The 20299-nt window shown below is 40.7% G+C and overlaps 1 protein-coding gene across 7 annotated transcripts in view; it reads left to right on the forward strand.

Annotated features, from left to right (window-relative positions):
- The window catches only part of SENP6 (SUMO specific peptidase 6), a 164577-nt gene that overhangs the window by 123744 nt on the left and 20534 nt on the right, over positions 1–20299 (forward strand). For all 7 annotated transcript variants that reach the window (XM_077812718.1, XM_077812712.1, XM_077812714.1 and 4 more), the window contains 5 exons: positions 7433–7662; positions 8234–8346; positions 8432–8548; positions 9799–9921; positions 10246–10338. In XM_077812718.1, the coding sequence (XP_077668844.1) occupies positions 7433–7662; positions 8234–8346; positions 8432–8548; positions 9799–9921; positions 10246–10338 (676 nt within the window). The remainder of the gene's footprint in view (positions 1–7432; positions 7663–8233; positions 8347–8431; positions 8549–9798; positions 9922–10245; positions 10339–20299) is intronic.

A 20299-nucleotide genomic window follows, 5' to 3' on the forward strand; every position in this document is an offset into this window, starting at 1 on the left:
AGTTAAATTGTTACTAGGTGGGTGCACAACTGGTTGGAAGACTGTACTCAAAGAGTAGTTCTCAATGATTCACTGTTGGACTGAGAGGTCCTATTTGGTGGAATCCTGCGGGGGGTCGGTCTTGGGTCGGGTATTATTCAATATTTTCATTAATGATTTGGATAATGGCATGAAGAACATGCTTAAAATTTGTGGTTGACACCAAGCTGCAATGTTGCAAGCAGCTTGGAGGACAGGATTAGAATTCAAAACGATCTTGACAAATTGGAGAATTGGTCTGAAATCAAGATGAAATATAAAGTACTTCATTTAGTATGGAAAAACCATGTGCACAACTACAAAACGGGGAATGACTGGCTAGGTGGTAGTGCTACTGAAAAGGACTTGGGCTCTTGGATCTTAAATTCAAATATATGAAGGGCTGTTTATAAAAAGGATGGTGATCAATTGTTCTCCATGTCTAGGAGGTAGGACAAGTAGTCATGCTTAATCTACAGCAAGGGAGATTTAGGTTATATGTTAGAAAAAGCTTTCTAACCATAAAGGTAGTTAAGCTCTGGAATAGGCTACCGCGGGAGGTTGTGGGATCCTCCTCATGAAAGGTTTTTAATAACAGGTTGGACAAACACATGTCAGGGGGGTGGTCTAGCTGTACTCAGTTCTACTCCAGAACAGGTGGCTGGAGTTGATGACCTCTCAAGGTCCCTTCCTGTCCTTTGTTTCTATGATTATGCAAGAATTGCCTTCAACTACCACGGAAGTATGCATATTCAGTAAAAATAAAATAAATAAAACAGTTATTAAAAATTTGTTCTAAAATAAATTTTAAATGCTTTTTCCCTCAGACCAAGGTCACAGGCTGGTTTTCAGCCTAGTGCTTTATCATCATTATTGTTTGTATTGTGGTAAGTGCAGTTTCTGTTTGCCTACTGAGCAGTGAAATGGATTTTTAGTGTTTCCTCTCAACTGGTGACTAACAGTCCCCTTTCCAGTCCCATTTCCATAAAAACTGAAAATTTGTGGCAACAGGAAGCATCTATTTTGGTTTTTGAACAAGTCAATATTTTAAACCCTTTCCTTGTTCAGTATAATGTGGAAATGGAGACTGGAAACCAGTAGCTGAGAATTAGCTTGTCAGAAGATTTCTATTTTCATGGCAGAAAAGATCTGATCAGAGAAAATAAGTATTTCCTTTATGAAATTGCAAGCACAGGTCTTCACAATTGGAGTTGTATACCAAGCCAGGCAGACGTAGAATCATTAAAAGTAGTTAGGTATTTGAGAGTTGTTTGCCTTTATGCATCTGCCTAAAAAGCACTGAAATCCCATTTTTAAAAGAAGGTACATCTCTCCCTTTCGGCTACCTCAAATCCTGTTGGTGGTGGGTTTACAAAGAACTGCTGATAGCTTATCAGATTTAAAGTTATTTTTTTAATTTTTTTCTGTTCAGTTTTTAGTTCTTAAAGTTATGAGTTTAGTCTGGTATGCTACCAGCCAACTCTCCCCCATAAGTATAAACCTATACTTATTTCTGAGAACCTCTTCCACTAGCCCAAGGGCTATTGGTACATGCTGGAGCATGCAAGCAACACAGAGTAGTACCAGCAAGTAGCAGTGGAAGCTGTTTAAACTTAGTCTTGCAGCAGATCCCACCCCTGCATCAGCCAGTCTCCTCCATCAGTATCTCAGGGCAAGGAGGTGAGCAATCAGGCAGTGACACCACTTAATGTTGCAGTGTTTTGGGGGTAGGGTTAGCAAGATGGATATGAACCATCTGTCCTAATTGTCTCCCTTATTCTCACCCTGAGGAGCTAGGAAATGTTGTATGTCAGCTGCTGAGCAAAGTCAGGGTGTAGAATGCTGCAGTCTGGTCAGAAGCTGTAGTGGTTCATTTCTGGGAGTAGATCTGGAAGCTTGGCATAACTACTGTTAACATTCAGAATGTATGCATTTAAGTTCATGACTACAAAAGGATGAATGTGTGGGGACAGTTTATTTTGAGAATTCTTACTGTTACGTAACAAGGTCTTTTTAAAAAAAGAAAAAATTAATTCCCAGTGCAGTTTGTTTCCATGGAAACAGCTTGGAAAAGGTAAACAATGATCCATAGCTATCAACTGTGAACAGAAATTCTCATAGGTTACTTTTGCTGCTGAAAGTGCTGGCTTGTAAAACTATCTAGAATTTAATCTCATATTTAGTGTCTATATCTCTACATAGTTCTTAAGTCTGTAATATAAAATAAATAATAGTAGGTTAAAACCTACTTTTCTTTCTTGACCATTTCAGCCTCCCACTCAGCGATGAGCCTATTGATTTCCCATAGGGCATATTAGACAGATTCCTAACATCTGGAGTTACTCTGGATCTGCACAGTTTGAGCCCTTGTTAACCAAAGAACTTTTTTAATAATCACTTTATTTTTAAGAAGATTGAAAACACATAAGTGGAGAAGCATGATTTGAAAAGTGTTCCTTAAAAGTTAGGGATGATCAATTCAGGTACCACAGAGAGATGTGCTTCAGAAACAGCTTGGATAAATCACATGTTGCGTAGCAAATTTGGGTTTACAAGTGAATTGCCAAGGTGTTTTCTAATGAGTGACATGTGCTTATCATAAACTTCTTCGTATGTTTGCACATTGTTTATCTATTATATTACAAATTGTTACATAAATGCACTTTTAAAAAATTGAAAGGGCATCCAGACATGTAATATCAGTAGCTCTTAACCACCTCAGTCGTTCTAAGCCCAAACAATACCACCAAAACTTATTTAACATCTCCTGCTACTTGAAAATCCAATAGCAACAGAGGAACCAACAAGACTCCCCTGGTCGCAAACATTAGAAATGAATGAGTCAACGCTCCACTTTTATGGGATGCTGATACGTCCGCTATTTTTGCTAGTTGGTTTGAGCATTCTTTGAACATCATCTCAATCTTATTTGGCTTATATAGTATACATCAGATTGCTGCTAAATCATACTGAACAGTTTACTAGCAAATTTTAAAACTCCCCAAAAATATTCTCTGTTTCAGGGTGTGTCAACACTGGGGGAGGTGGGAAAAACCACACAGCAGGGAGTCTCAGAGCCCAAATCAACTGACTTGGGCTCATGCTACAGGGCTAAAAATAGCAGTGTAGATGTTCCCGCCTGGGCTCCAAGACCCAACCCCCATTATGGGGTTGCAGAGCCCAGATTCCATTCTGAGCAAGAATCTCTGCCTCATAGTGCGAGCACCACAAGACACAGTCAGTTGACTGGGGCTCTGGGACTTGCTTCCGCAGGATTTTGTGTGGGTGGTGTGTATGGGTTTTTTTTTTAGTTTTTTCAGTGTAGTTATATCATTAGTGCACAGCCAATCTGTGAAACTCATTACCACAAAAAATTCACTCATTCACTTTCATTGTGGGCCCTCATGTTCTTTTCATGAGGGAAAGAATGAAAAGAGATGCCTGATTGGCTAATGATTGAAGGGCTGGAAAAAATGCCTGACAGTGAGAGGTTGAAGGAGTTCAATCTGTTAAATTTATCAAAAAGATCAGAGGTGACTTGGTATTTACACACTGTTATCTTCATGGGAAGAAAACACTGGGTACTAAGGCCTCTTTCTTTCAGCAAAGAAAGGTATAGTAGGAACCAATGGCTGGAAGTTAAAGCCAGACAGATTCAAATTAGAAATATGGCACAGATTTTTGATACGGGTGACTAACAGTTGGAACTCCTGCCAAGGGAAATGGTGGATTCTCCATCTCTTGATGTCTTTCAATCAAGAATAGATGCCTATCTAAAAAATATGCTTTAGTCAGGCACAATTTATTGGACTCTGTGCTGGGGTAACTGGATGAAATGCTATGGTCTGTGTTTATGCAGGAGTTAAGAATAGATTGTCTAATGGTCCCTTTTGGCCTTAAAATATGAAACTTTGAAAAAACAATCTTGGATCTACTTTCATACTCCTTTTCTCTGAGTTAGATAGTGACTAGCTAGGCAGGGCCATCCTTACCCATACGCAAACTATGCAGCTGCTGAGCCGTCCAGGAAACCTGCCCCTGCTCTCGCCCCGTGCCCACTCCACCCCTTCCCCATAGTCCCCGCCCCTCCTCTATCCACCCCTGCTCCTCCCCAGCCCTGCTCCCACTCCATCCCTTCCCCAGAGCTATGTCCAGGGGGACTGCAGCAGGGGTCAGGCATGCCCGGCACTTACCGGGTGGTGAGAAGTGAAGTGACCTGGCCCCAGCCCACTCCACGTCACCAGTGTATGCTGAGGGGCAGTTTCTCCCTGCCCCCCAAGCCTGCTCCTGCCCCACACAGGCCTTGGGCGCAGCTCCCCCATCCACCCCCACCACAGGGGGAGCTGCTTAGGGCACCACAATGTCTAGGGACGGCCCTGTAACTAGGGTTACCGTAATGTTCAACAGGACAGACTCCTAAATGTTTGGCTCCTCCCAATGTGGCTGCAGCTACTCCAGATTTCTAGAAGCAGGAGAGAGCATGAAGAGTCGTTCCCAGATGCTCTTTCTAACACAGAAATTTAATCTGGCATCACCTAGGTGCCTTTTTCCTTTGCAGCCATGTCTGTTTGCGGGCGGGGGGTGGGGAGAGACAGGGTGGATGTTTTAAATGTCACACAGTAATAGATGAGCTGGCACATTGGTACAGCTCGTAAGAGAAGGCAGATGGATTTATTAATTATTAGTAAAGAAATTACAAAATCAACAAATTGTGAAATCAAAGTATGTGGTAAACTTTAGCTCAAGTTAATTTACTTGCATGTTGCATTCTTAACCCTAATCCTTTTGGTTCTTTGTCAATTTAGATCAGGGGTCTCAAACACATGGGCTGCATGTGGCCCGTGGTGTTGTTTTCTGCGACCCACCAGTTCCCCGCAGCACCCCCAACTCTGCCAGTTCCCAGCCAATGGGAGCTTCGGGGGAGGTACCTGGAGGAGCTGTAGCTCACAAAAGCTTATGCTCCAATAAATTTGTTAGTCTTTAAGGTTCCACAAGTACTCCTTTTCTTTTTGCGGATACAGACTGACACAGCTGCTGCTCTGAAACAGACCCCTGTGTCCCTCCTCCCCCAGGTCCTGGCTGTTTCCCGGAGTGCACCGGGCCGGACCTGCCCCCCGAACCCCTCCTGCAGCCAAACCCCCTGCCCTGAGCCCCCTGCTGCACTCCACGCCCCCTCCTGCACCCTGATCCTAAGCCCCTGCAGCATCCCTGCTGCACCAGCCCCCTGCCCTGAGCCCCCTGTCGCACCCCGCACGTCTCTTGCACCCCAAGCTTCTGCCCTGAGCCCCTGCCCCACCCTGCCCTTAGCCCCCTGACACACCCCACACTCCCTCTTGCACCCCAACCCCCTGCTTTGAGCCCCCTGATGCACCCTGCACCCTTCCTGCACCCCCTGGGAGCAGGAAGGGAGCAGAGTTGGGGTTGGGATTTTGGGGAAGGGGTTGGAATGGAGCAGGGAAGGGATGAGAAGAGGCAGGGCAGGAGCGGGGCCTCATGGAAGGGGTGGAGTGGTCAGTGGTGTGGCCCTTGGGCCAATGTACTAGTCCTCATGTGGCCCTCGTGGTCATTTGAGTTTGAGACCCTTGATTTAGATTATAAACCTAATTTAGCTTGTGAACATTTTAGAACAGGGGGACTTGCTTATTCTAGGTCTATAAAAGTGTGCACGCATACATACCTATATACATCCTGGGTTATGACTCTCCTCTTATACCAGATATATATTGGTGTAACTCCACTGATTTCAGTGGCACTGCTGTTCATGAATACTGGTGTTGATATGGGAACAATTAAGCCCCCTGTCTCCAGATATAAAACGATAGAGTATAAATTAGCTGTTACCACTCAAGAAAGAAATCTTGGAGTCATTGTGAATAGTTCTTTGAAAACATCCACGCAATGTGCTGTGGCAGTCAAAAAAGCGAACAGAATGCTGGGAATAATTACGAAAGGGATAGATAATAGGACAGAAAATATCATATTGCCTCTATATAAATCCATGGTATACCCACATCTTGAATACTGTGTCCAGGTGTGGTTGCCCCATCTCAAAAAAGATATATTGGAATTGGAAAAGGTTCAGAAAAGGGCAACAAAAATGATTAGGGGGTATGGAACGGTTTCCATATGAGAAGAGATTTATAAGACTGGGACTTTTCAACTTGGAAAAGAGATGGCTAAGGGGAGATATGATTGAGGTCTATAAAATCATGACTGGGTCACCAAATGAAATTAATAGGCAGCAGGTTTAAAACAAATAAAAGGAAGTATTTCTTCATACAACGCACAATCAACCTGTGGAACTTCTTGCCAGAGAATGTTGTGAAGGCCAAAAGCATAACGGGGTTCAAAAAAGAACCGGATAAATTCATGGAGGATAGGTCCATCAATGGCTATTAGCCAGGGTGGGTAGGAATGGTGTCCCTAGCCTTGGTTTGCCAGAAGCTGGGAATGAGCGACTGGGGAAGGGTCACTTGATGATTACCTGTTCTGTTCATTCCTTCTGGGACACCTGGCATTGGCCGCTGTTGGAAGACTGGATACTGGGCTAGATGGACCTTTGGTCTGACCCAGTAGGGCCATTCTTATGTTCTTTTTATACCGATATGAAATTTTACTGAAATTACAAGACAGCAGGTATAATACGAAGAAAAGAAAGTGTGAGTGACTTGATAATTTCATTGGCTTTTTAAGTGAGGTCCAAGTTACAGAGAAGATACTGCTTTTTAAAGTATGTTAGGATCTCTGATTCTGTGTCTTTTTATAAATATTTGTATCAGGTGTGATTCTCCACTTTTCCAAATGATAATGGTAGTATTTTGCAATACTTTGCACAGGTTTAAATGGCTAGACAAAATGTAAGACGTGGGTGAATAAACTGATTACAGTGTTTTGTTTTAAATCCTCCAAAAAATACTCCATGTACATTTTTATGGCCAGGAAGCAATTATTACACTTTCTGTTTTCTTTAAGAGTATTTCTTCCTCCCCCCAGTACACATGGTTTTATGCTGTTGTTCTTATGAGATATTTTTAGAGTGAGAAATCTATTTATGTTTGTATTTCAGATTATCTGTATTTAGGATAACTTTACCATACTAAACAAACTTAGGCCAAATTTTTCAAATCTAGATGCATGTCTTTATGCATTAATTTTTAACCTTGTAAATCATATGTGCCTGATACTTCAGAATAGATAAGAACACACAATACTCATGGGATTTGTGGAGGTTCCGAACCTCTGAAAATCAGGCTTCACTTCGAGAATCCAAGTTGTAAAATTTTGATGTTACTGTTTTAATGCATTTGTTTTGACTGAAGGCTGTTTAACATCAATAACTTTCAAACAGGAAAATCCGATAGATTTTTATGCATTTTTAAGTAAATTGTCAATTGCGTGTCTGTTTTTTCCTTAGATCCAGAAGAACAGTACATTGTTCTGATTTTTGAGACTGGTCTTGATGCTCATGGAAATACAATATTTGAAAAAATTGTTGCTGAGATTGGTATCAGGAATAACATTTCTGATTTCTTTGTGAAAATTCCATTTGAAGAAGCCAATGGTAGGCTTGTGGCCTTTACAAAATCCTTGGAAGACAACTCCAAAGGAAGCACTTCTTCTCATAAAGAAAACAAAATTAAAAATGTAAATATATTTTGTTCTGGACCAAAGCTTTACTTTGAGTTGTGATGTCATTTTGATTTACAAATACTATGCTTAGACTGTGCTGTTTCACTAGGAGCAATTGTCTTTTAGTATATATTTTTTCGTCTTTCTAGATTTTAGTTCAAATATTTCATTTTTGCAGAATTTTAGCTAAATGTGTAACATTAGTACAATTCCAGAAGAGGGAAATTATTTTGCTTCACTGTAGTTAAATGTAATTAGTGTTTTCTTTTCACCAAATTTAACTTCCTAAGAGCTTGCAGAATTTTGAGCTATCACTTTAGTTTGTCTGCCAGTCAGACTGACATATAAGTACCATAATTGAATTAAAACTATTTTTCTTCCCTTTGTTATGTTAAATAGTTCTTTTAGACCATGGTACTAATGATATTACCACCCTGTCAGTAAAATGCCTCTGCTTAGCCTCTCAAAGCATTTTTTTAAAAACAATGGAACATGTCTCTTTGGGGGAATTTATAAGGATTTAATAATTTAATTTTATAAACTTTGAGTGTACATTTGGAATAAATATTATATTCATTTTTATAAGGTTGCCTCTGAATCCAAAATGCAGCTGCGAAATGCACCTCCATTTCAATTTTTTGATGATGATGATGATGAAATTGGAGAGCCACAGACAGTCTTTATTGGTCCTATAGAAAAGTAAGATGTCTTTCTGTGTTTTTGCAATGCTTTGCTACTTTCTGTGGAGTTTCATATTTATTATTTAATGTATTTTTCTTTGCAGGTTGATAGTTTATCCACCTCCTCCTGCTAAAGGTGGTATTTCTGTGACCAATGAAGACCTCCATTGCCTAAATGAAGGAGAATTTTTAAATGATGTTATTATTGATTTTTATTTAAAGTAAGTTTTTTGTTATTTCAAGCTGTTTTTTAGCATCTCTTCGCTATGGCTCTTGAAACGTGTTTACACCAAAGCTCTGTAGGTCAATTAGCATGACTTGGTTTCAAGCCATTTACGTCTGCCAGATTTAAAAATTGAATTGTTATTTTGTTAAAAGGTTTTTAATCTTACGGTTTATGTCCTGTCTGACACTTTTTCAATTTGAAAACAAGATTCTGCAAAGCTTCTCAATAACAGGAATAATAGTGATAACTAAGTAGGGAAGAAATATAACCTTAGTTTGACCTTCCTCTCTTTAAGGTGAATAAACGTGTTCAGGTTTCAGAGTAGCAGCTGTGTTAGGCTGTATTGGCAAAAAGAAAAGGAGTACTTGTGGCACCTTAGAGACTAACCAATTTATTTGAGCATAAGCTTTCGTGAGCTCTACAGCTCACTTCGTCGGTTGCATCCGATGAAGTGAGCTGTAGCTCACGAAAGCTTATGCTCAAATAAATTGGTTAGTCTCTAAGATGCCACAAGTACTCCTTTTCTTTAAACATGTTCAGAATTTTTGTATGCACTAGACCTGAATTTAATTATTTTGATTTATAGAATTTGCTAATCAAAAGCCTTTTAGCAGTCCCTTAGAATGCGATTTTTAAAAATGCCAGTTTTCAACCTATAGTATTAAATGACATAATCATGTGGTTGAGGTTTGGTGCCTAATATGTTGGAGAGGGGTGTGTGGGGGTGTGTGTGTGTATAAATTCAATATATTTATTAAAATATTTTTTAGAAGAAAAGAGAAGACTGAGAGCCTCAGTTTTAGAATTTTAATTACTCTTTCTTTTGTAACCGAGCTTTGAGGTTGCTATTTTTTATTTGTATACTGTGTCAATGACCCATTAACAAACAAGTTTAAATCTTCTACGTGGTTTGATAACAAAAGAAATTAAACAGAAACCCATAATAAAGGACCATCTCAAACCCACAAGTAATGAAATTTCTTGAGCAAAAATGTTGCCTCGAATTGTGGGTAGCATAGCATTTGTTAGTTTCAGTCTAGTTAGTTAACTGAGCCGTGACGCTTTTGTAGTTCATTCCAATTTAATGAGGGGCATCTGAAACCTTTTGGGTGGGCGCTGCTGTCTGGTCAATATGGCCACTATGTGGCAGACTTTGCCAGCTAGTTGAGTAACACAGAGCTTTACATAAAACAACTGCAGGCATTTTAAAAAAATATAAAAAATAGGATATTTTTCCTAAAACAGGTATTTGGTCCTAGAAAAACTGAAAAAAGAAGATGCTGACAGAATTCATGTGTTCAGTTCGTTTTTCTATAAACGCCTTAATCAAAGAGAGAGAAGAAATCTTCATGAAACTGCAAATCTCTCGTAAGTGTGATGTATTAAGTGCTAAACACAATGAAGGCCATTAGAATAGAGACATTACACAAAACCCATAGAAACAATATATGGAATTGTATTTTAGCTGCTGATTCTAGTTAAAATCTTGGAAGTCTTATCCCAAGAATTATAAATGTAGAATATGCACTACAAATCTTTAGAAATTTTTTCTGCTAGTGCTAATATCATGAAAATATCCCAAAAGGTAGTCTTAAAAAAAAAAAATAGTCCAGCCAAACAAAGATTACATGGTGCCATGAAATATTGTATAATGATATTGAATATTTATTCTCTGCTTTTGGTGTCTTACAGAGTACAGCAGAAGCGACATGGGCGAGTAAAAACATGGACACGGCATGTTGATATTTTTGAGAAGGATTTTATTTTTGTTCCCCTTAATGAAGCGTAAGAGAGAACTGCCTTTTATTAACTTTATACAGTAGAAGTTGTTTGGATTGCCAATTTTTAAATGAAAAGTATGCTTACAGCGATTGCACTTGAAGTTACAGCAGCCTTCCCTGTTTCATATGTTGAGTGTTTATCTCAAACTGGTAAAAACTTCCAAAAATGGAAGGACAGTGCGAGTGTCATAACACATGAATTATTAGGACATATGGAGATTGAGCAAAAATGAAACAATTTTCCTGAGAGAGATCTTACTTTTCATCTAGCTTTATTTAAAACTTTCGCTTCTAATCTGATTTTAGTCAGTACTGTTGGGGTTTTTAACTTTTTACATTGAAAGCTTTTTTTTTTTAACTGATGGATTATGAGATGACCCCCACCCCAGGGCATTCAAGTGGTCTGCTCTCCAGTGGGGCCAAGCCCCCACAGCTGATACAGTTTATTATATATTATGTGTATTACCGTAGCACCCAGGAGCTCTAGTCTTGTGCTGGGTCCTGAACAAACAAAAACAGTCCCTGGTCTCAGGAGTTTGCAATCTAAGTACAAGACAAGAGATAACAGATGGATGCAGACAGACTGGGGAGTACAAGGCAACAGAGAGACAGCATTGGTCAACATAATAGGGAGTGAGGCTGCTGGTATGCAGAAACAACAGTCATTAAGTTTTTTGTAGGGATCACAGTAAAGGAGAGTTTTAAGGAGAGATTTGAAGGTAAGTAATGCAGTAGTCTTGCAGATGTTTATGGGGACTGCCTCCCAAACATGTTGGGGTAGCATGGGAGGAAGCATGAAAGTATGTTTGAAAATTTAACAGTTGGGCAAGAGAGACTACTCTTATGGGCCAATTGGAGGTGAATACTGACCGCTAAATAGCAAATGAGAGATGATAGCTCGTGTGGGGATGGACTGTAAAGGGCCTTGAAAGTAAATACCAACAGCTTATGTTAGATTGGATAGAAAGGGGGGAACCAACGAGTGGATTCAAGAGGTGACATCAAAGTGACAGGTTAAGAAAATGATCTTTGAAGCTGTATTCTGAATGAATGTGAGCAGGGTAAAATTGCATTTGTGAAGACCAGAGAGAAAGATGTTGCAGTAATCAAGATGTGAGGTGATGAGAGAGTGTGGCTGAGAGTTTTAGCTGTGTGGATGAATAGAAAGGCTGTATCTTAGAGATTTATGCAGAAAGAATCACCAAGATTTAGATATAGCCTGGATATAAGGATCTAAAGACAGGTCCAAGTTGAAGGTTACGGGCCTCAGGCCTTGTCAACACTACAGGGGAAATTGGATCTCAGTTACGCAATTTGAGTTACATGAATAGCGTAACTCAGATCGACGTAACTTTGATCCTACTTGCCGTGGGGTCCATAATACACGATGTCGACGAGAGACACTCTCCTGTCGACTCCCCCTACTCTTCTCGATCCGGTGGAGTATAGGAGTCGACGGGAGAGTGATCTGTGGTTGATTTAGTGGGTCTTCACTAGACCTGCTAAATCGACCACCGATGCATCGATCGCCACTCATCGATCCCTCCATAAGTGTTCACAAGCCCTGAGTGACAATACAGATGGTGGTGGTGTCCATAGTGACTCAGAGAGGAGGTAGTGAGGAGGGTTTTTTGGGGAGAAGATTGAGATTTGTTTTTGCAGTGGTGGGCTTGAGCTGTCAGGTGGGCATCCGTGAGATGGCAGAGAGACAGGCTAGGATTTAGTCCGTACAGAAGGAGACCGGTCTGGAGTAGATCTGTTGAATCGTCAGCAAGAGAAGATAGTTGAATTTTTGTTTGTGGATGAGATTTCCCAGAGATAAGGTATAGAGGAAGAAGAGAAGGGGACCAAGGACAGAGTCCTATGGAACCCCCACAGACAGCTGGAGAGCAGAGGAAAAGGTTCCTCCAAAGGACATACTGAAGGAATGACTAGAGAAGTAGGAGGTGAACAAGGAGAAGCAGAGTGACAGAAGCCAAGGGAGGACAAGAATTCAAGAACATCGTCAACTGTGTAAAAGATGGCTGATCAAGGAGCATGAGGATGGAGTACTAGTTCAGAACCCATCTGTGACGTGGGAGAAGGAGATGTGAGTTGTAGAAGGGGAAGGAAGAACGTTCTATTTTGTCAGTTTTCTCTTGGAAGAAATTGCCAAGAATCTGCATGAAGAGGGACGTGGAGGCAGTTGAAATTCTTGTCTTTGTCACTTTATTTAGGTGTAATTATTTTCCTTAATCTTTTTAAACCATCACTTTCCCTGTGTAAAAAGGCAGACTGAGCATAAGCCTATACAGCAAAGGAAAACCCGTGGCTGGCCCTTGCCAGCTGACTCGGGCTTGGGCCATGGGGCTGTTCCTTTGTCATGTAGACTTCCAGGCTTGGGATGGTGCATGAGCCCTGTGAGCCTGAATCGACTGGGATGAGCCAGCTGCAGGTTTTTCTTTGCTGTGTAGACATACCCTTAGACATCTGCAGCTGGCCTGTGCCAGCTGACTTGGGCGTAGGCTAAGGGGCTGTAACTGTGGTGTAGATGTTCAGGCTCAGGCTGCAGTCCAAATTCTGGGACCCTCCCCTCTTGCAGGGTACAAGAGATGGGCTTGAGCCCAAATATCTACATTGCAGTTAAATATCCCTGCGCGCCTAAGTCAGCGGGCACAGGCCAACCATGGGTTTTTAATTGTAGTGTAGACATACCCTTGTTGTCTTCCTAATGGTTGTCAGGGAACATTAGTGTTAAGTGCTTCTCCAAGGACGAAAGCACGTTACCTTCTGCTCCCCTAACTTCCATCAAAATGAGCAAAAATATCAAGGTAATTCCCACACTCATTTCCCCTTTTAGAAACATGAGGTTATCATTAACTCTTCAGCCAACTTTTTAAGAAAATGTGAACACTTATGGGGAAACTACAACTGGAATAATATAAAGAATGAAAACTTTGACTAAGAATCGTGACATATTTATCACAAGTGGTAGCTTTCTGAATGTTTGGAATATGAAGGGTGAGATTCTGATCTATGATTTATCAAAGCTGCCCAAAATCTTGCTTGTATGCAAAAGGCCTATAAAGGAGCTCCTTAAGCCATTTTTGTCTTCCTTTGTGTGCTTGTTCAGTGGTTGGACCTAAAGAGGCAATATGATGTAGCTGACTGAGCACAGGACAAGGAATCTGAATTCTGTTCATTGCTCTGCCAATGGTTTGTTATGTAACCTTAAGCAAGACTCTTAATCTCTCTCTTCCAGTGTTTTCATAGCTGCAAAGTGAGAATAATTCTTAATCCTGAAACATGCTATTGAGCTAGAAATACGCTTATGAGTTTAGTTGAACATTAATTTGCACAGAACTTTGAAGATGTCAGGCATTAAAAGGCTCTGTCTATACTAGAGAAATTTGGACTACTGGCATGCCTGTAACATACCCATATGTCCACACAAACTTACTCACATTGGTTCACAGACAGTCTCACACTTAGATTGTACTTCCTTTAGTCAAGACAAGTCACAATGTTGGGCTCCACTAATGCAGTGCTAGCTGATTATGAAGCAAGTCTTGGAAGAAGCCATCGTACGAGGACACTCTGCCCTGCTGGCCCAAGGCAGATGTCTGGGAGACAAAATGGTTGTCGCAGCTGAAACTCTGTAATTTGGTACACTCTTGTCCCTGAAAAGCAGGGTATTGCTTGCTCTGAGAAACAGAGAAAGGAAAAAACAAAAATGTTGATGGTCCAATCCAGTATGGGCCAAGGTAACATCCACTTTGGGGCAGACATGAAAATGTCTTTCAATGAACCAGTCCCTGTCATTGGGCCTTTTCCATCTGTGGAGAAGGAGGTACTATCGGACAGCATCTAGACACCCAGTATAAGGCTTGTAAGGATGCGAATGGAGGACACCATTAGGATGGTTGAGTCCAAGGCAAGAGATATTTGAAAACCAAGAGGTGCTGGAAACCATGCTGGGATCACAGGACCTATTAAGAATTTCTGGAGTTGCTAGTGAAGATTGTTCAGGTGGAAGAGGACTCTGGAGATGAGGGGACTTCTGTATAAGGTATATTAACTTTTTGTTTGTTTTTTATTTCTGCTGATCAGGGCTAGTTTTGCAGGCTCCTGAATGGGGGAACAGACTTCTGGGTTCATAAGATCATTGCCATAATTATGAAACTGACAGATACAGTCTCAAATGAAAGTAGAAGTCACTCCTATCATGCCCTCCAGTCTCTGCAAGTATCCTCTCTGCCTGCACAGCAGCAGGTCCTTATGCCTTCCCCATTCATCCAGCTTTGCTCCACTAGATTCCAGCAAGTAGGCAGCTCTCTCTAACCTTCCACTTGAGGCTGCATGGGCTGTTTCAAGTAAAGCCAACATTTCTGGGAACTAACAGTGGCTAGCCTAAGTCATGCTACATGTCCATATGCAAAATTGTAGTCCACTAATTTTAAAAGTCAAACACTGAAATACAGAAAATGTAAAAGAAGAACTTAATTGCAACAAGCTAGGGCATCTTAGCCCTAGCATGTACTTGCATTATATCTGTTGTTTGATATGCCAGGCTCAGGTATCTGTTCAGTTGGCTACCTAGTTGCAAATGCATTTTGTTCTGCTTTTTGCTTAATTCATATCGACATTTGGGCACAAGCTCATTGTTTGCACACAATTAGAGCAGTTTGCTAACAGCCACAGTCAAGGGCCATGGAATTGTAGATCTTTTCTCCTCTTCCATTGTCCTCACTGCTATTCATTAAGAACGGTCAATATACAGTTTTTGTACTGCTATAACGGTCAGTTGCAGGTGTGATTTTTCTTTTTTTTAGCTGATTTAGTTATACTACTATAACTCCTAATGTAGATGCAGTTAGACTAGTATAAAAGCACTCATACAAGTATAGTTTATTCCCATACAGGAAGGGTAATAAACTACCCTGCTTTAACTGCATCCGCCCAGGGGGAGTTGTACTGCTTTTTAACTATACCAGAATTATTAAAGCAGCACAATTTTTCTGTGTAGACAAGGCCGAGCAGTAACCTAAAGTAGAGAATTTATTTTTAACTAAAAAATTTTGAAATCTGCAAATTTTTGCCAATTCAGACTATTGTGTTTACCAATCAGACCAGAAGATGAATCTAATATACCTGTGGCCCTATGGAGCCTTCTTATGTGTGTCTAATTTTGGAGCATGTCATTAAACTATAATCCATGAGAATAATTCAAGTATGAATTTATCCCTCTGCCCCCCCTTGTTTGTTTTTGTTTTGTTTGCTGGAGACTTAACTATAAAGATTATGTTGAGATGCCTGCAATAAATGTTTCTTTAGTCCCTTTTGAAATATACCACACCCCTATCAAACGACTTCCCTGGCACCACCACACACCCATGTACATTGGTCCCAGTAATCCAACACCTCTTCCCAGTGAGCCATATTATAAATGTTGTTAATGTTCGTTTATGTCCCTATCATTTCAAATCCCAAGACAGACTGTGCCATTAATGACCTAATGCATATTAAACCTCTCCTTCTCACTTCAGTGACTACTTTTGCCCCAAGAGCATCACAGAGCAGAAAAGGAACCAGGAATCCAGGAACGCAAGTAGTTGAGTGCTTGACCATCTTCTGGGGAAGGAAAGTGAAAATGAGATCTTCCTTCATGTTTGTTGGTTTTGGTTTGGTTCTTTTAAGCACCACTCTTACCGAGTTTGAGGAACCACATACCAACATTTTATTTTTTATTTTTAAGACAACAGATTTAACCAAGAGAACAGAATATCAATGAATAAATGTACATCATGGTAGAGGAATGAAGCTGCAGGAGCAAGAGATACATGAGGAGTTTTTGAAAGAATACTTGCAGGTGCAAAGACAGCAAGCAGTCTTATCCCAACAGTAGTCCTCTGCACTTGTTAAATATGTACCACATCCTCAGGACAATACCATGGTACAGGAGAGTAGCAGCTTTTGTTGGGCTGCCACCTAAACTTGTATGCTCCCTTCCATCTGTTCTCATAGCACTCCACTTGTGCAGGCAATCAAGACAAAGAGAATGGGAATCCCCAGCACATGACTTTCTTGTCTCTGCAGTCTGGAAATATTTCATTGTTGCTTTTTGTATTTTCAGTGGCTTATTTTTGCCGTTGTGGGCTTAATAAATTTGATTTGTGCCTTTTATTTCTGTGTTAAGTTGATCTATCCATCGTACTTCAATTTACCTTCTATACATCACCATTTCACTACTCCCTAGCCTCCCTTATACAGACTCCTACATTTAAAAAACTGATGAAGAAAAGCATATTTACTATAATAAGATGAAATTCACCATTAACAAAAGAAAAAAATATTTAATAGCCGCAAATACCAACGGTTAGAATCATAGAACTGGAAGGGACCTCGGGAGGTGATCTAGACCAGTCCCCTGCACTCAAGGCAGGACTAAATATTATCTAGACCATCCCTAACAGGTGTTTGTCCAACCTGCTCTTAAAAATCCTCAATTACGGAGATTCCACCACCTCCCTAGGCAATTTATTCCAGTGCTTAACCACGCTGACAAGACGTTTTTCTTAATGTCCAACCTAAACCGCCCTTGTTTCAATTTAAGCCCATTGCTTCTTGTCCTATCCTCAGGGGTTAAGGAGAACAATTTTTTTCCTTCCTCCTTGCAACAACCTTTTTATGTACTTGAAAACTGTTATCATGTCCCCTCTCAGTCTTCTCTTCTCCAGACTAAACAAACCCAGTTTTTTTCAATCATCCCTCATAGGTCATGTTTTCTAGACCTTTAATAATTTTTGTTGCTCTTCTCTGGACTTTCTCCAATTTGTCCACATCTTTCCTGAAATGTGGCGCCCAGAACTGGACATAGTACTTCAGTTGAGACCTAATCAGCACGGAGTAGAGTGGAAGAATTTCATCTCGTGTCTTGCTTACAACACTCCTGCTAATACATCCCAGAATGATGGTGGTTGTTTTTTTTGTTTGTTTTTTGCAGCAGTGTTACACTGTTGACTCATATTTTGCTTGTGATGCACTATGACCACCAGATCCCTTTCTGCAGTACTGCTTCCTAGGCAGTCATTTCCCATTTTGTATGTGTGCAACTGATTGTTCCTTCCTAAGTGAAGTACTTTGCATTTGTCCTGATTGAATTTCATCCTATTTACTTCAGACCATTTCTCCAGTTTGTCTAGACCATTTTGAATTTTAATCCTATCTTCCAAAGCACTTGCAACCCCTCCCAGCTTGATACCATCTGCAAACTTTGTAAGTGTACTCTCTATGCCATTATCTAAATCACTGATGATGATATTGAACAGAACCGGACCCAGAACTGATCCCTGTGGGACCCCACTTGTTATGCCCTTCCAGTAGGAGTCTGAACCACTGGTAACTACTGTCTGGGAACGATTTTCCAACCAGTTATTTCTGTCTTTCAGGTTCCAGCATGTTCAGTCCCCTACATCCTCCCGTGTATTGGCAAAATATGAGCCCAAAGCATCTCTGATCTGATTTGCATACCTATTTCAAACAACATGTTAAGCCTCCACTTCAGGTTGTGCTCCCCAGCTATGTTTGTTAAGTGCTGGATGCCTTATGGCCTCCTTACTGTATAGTCTGTTAAGCACTTCCACCTGGCATTCGCGGATGTGCAGAATACATCAAGAAGATATTAAAATACTCATATTGCTAATTGTATTGTGATTGCATGTTAGATGCTGCCATTTTGTGTTGCGTCTTCCAAGTGCACAAGGATGGCATTGTAATGAAAGCACTGAACTGGGACTCAGGAGATCTGGGTCCCAGCTCAGCCACAGACTTTTTATATGACCTTAAGCAGCCATTTAATCTCTTTTGTCTCCATTTTCCATTTGTGAACTGAGTATTATAATAATTTCTTACCTTTATAGTAGTATTGCAGGGTAAAATTGTTTGAGACACCTTCAGGCGTTCTGGTAATGGAGGTCATATACATGCTTATATAAACCATCCTGCACCTGCTGGATGTGTAGTTGAACTAACTTCTGTCTGCATTGGGGTATGTCTTTGTGACCCAGGTAAGGAGTGGGTATGGAGGGTCACTGAAAATCACTGTTGGGATAGAAATCCAGTTAATTTCAGTGATGTAGGAAGGGAAGTGTGTCCTTCAGTGTGTTCCTGAAAAGTGCAAAGTTTTTAAAAATTCTTACATGATGCATATTGCCTGGCAACTCTTTTGAACATCTAGGAACCAACTATGATAATCTAGTAAGATCATCACCCAACCTTTTTCCTTTAATGCACTCCTTGTCTTGATGGAGTGGGCACAGAATGGACACTTCTTTTTCTTCTGTAACTGCAGCACAATTCAGGTGAACCAGTTACTCAAATCTCTCGATGATCGCAGACATATTTGCTAGTTGATAAATTGCAGTGTAGAGATCCATTGCAACAGCATGCACTGTAAACTTGCCAAATCAAACTGATGCCTGGGGTAATCACACTGATTTTTCTGTGGTCAGCAGAGCTCTTTCTGGTGGTCTGATACCACATTTGTAAGGACTTGCTCCCCATAAAGGCACAAAAGTTTTTGGTCTCTTACGATGTCACTGCTGTTCATACCAGGTCTCAGACAACTCTGTATCATCATTCTGTCAGGGACCAAACTTACTGCTCCACCTGGTTAGCTCCATCTTGAGGAACAATTACTCCAAGGACCAAGAAACAACTAGAGAATCTTTCACAATCATAGTATAAATTCCAATAATTGCTGATCATCTTTGACGTTACTTGTCAGTTGTACTGCCAACATACAAGACCTCTGCTAGTCAGCCTGAGATGATTCACTTTTGAGGAGTTTCAGCCAAAAAGAGCAAACTATAATTATTTGCCCTGGCCTTCATTTTGAGGATATGTCTTCTCAATTGCTGAGTTTCTGATGGAGTTGCTGAAGTTGGACCATCTGCTTCCAGGAAGCCTTTTTGAAATCTCCCACAAGCCACTGTTTCCGGGAGTTTTTCCAGGAACTGTGGGATAAGTATACAGAAGACAGTTGAACTGCAATGGCGGGGTAGAGAAGTGTGTGGACACAGGGCAGAATTGACCTCAGAACAGGATGGACAGTTTAGACACAACTACTCCGATGCCATTTACACCAGTACAATCGTACTGGTTCAGCTGCCAGTGTTTCAACTCTCCAGTATGGAGACAGCCTAGAAATCAAAATTTGAAACTGATGTTACTTGCATTCAGATGCTAGTAAACAATCAGTCTGTTTAGAGAATTGGTGATAAAGTATACAGTTAACAATACACAACCCACACTTGACAAAGCAATACTGGAATTTGGCATAGTATCTGCAACTAATAAGCTTATGGTTGTGCATCTAGTAAGTGCTGGAAGGAATAAGAAATGGATAAAATGCAAAAGGACATAAGTGTGATTTTCTAAAACAAAATTAGGAGCCTAAGTGCCATTGACTTTCAATGATATTTTGGCTTTCTGAGTGCCCAAGTCACTTTTAAAAATGGCCCTTAAGTGCCCTGGGAGTCTGAGCTTTTGAAAATTTTACCCAAAGTCAGTTTTTTTCTTAGAGAAAGCCACTAGCTAAAACTCTTTCGTTATTGCTGCATCTGTATAAAGCACTGTTTGGCTTTGTTTTGTTTGTGTTACAATAGCTCCAGGAGAGCTCAATCAGATCAGCTCCCTCACCCCGCCCCCCCATCTCTAATTGGCTGTTACTCCATGCGTGATTGTGTGGAGGTGCAGGCTCTCAGTGAAACGTGTAATGGCAAAGGGATTAAACATCTGCTGTGGAAGAAACTGGGGTTTCCCCCAGTTTTTCATTTTTATTTTTATTTTTTTTGACACTGGTGTGGAAGAAGTGTAAACTCTCTTGTCCTGTGGCGTCACACACTCTGATGGTGGCAGCATTGTCCCCACTTCTCCCTCCTCTGTTTTTTCCTCCACCAGAGGCTACATGGTATTGGAAGAGGTGT

This window comes from Eretmochelys imbricata, chromosome 3, assembly GCF_965152235.1.
Source record: "Eretmochelys imbricata isolate rEreImb1 chromosome 3, rEreImb1.hap1, whole genome shotgun sequence".
Taxonomy (NCBI): Eukaryota; Metazoa; Chordata; order Testudines; family Cheloniidae; genus Eretmochelys; species Eretmochelys imbricata.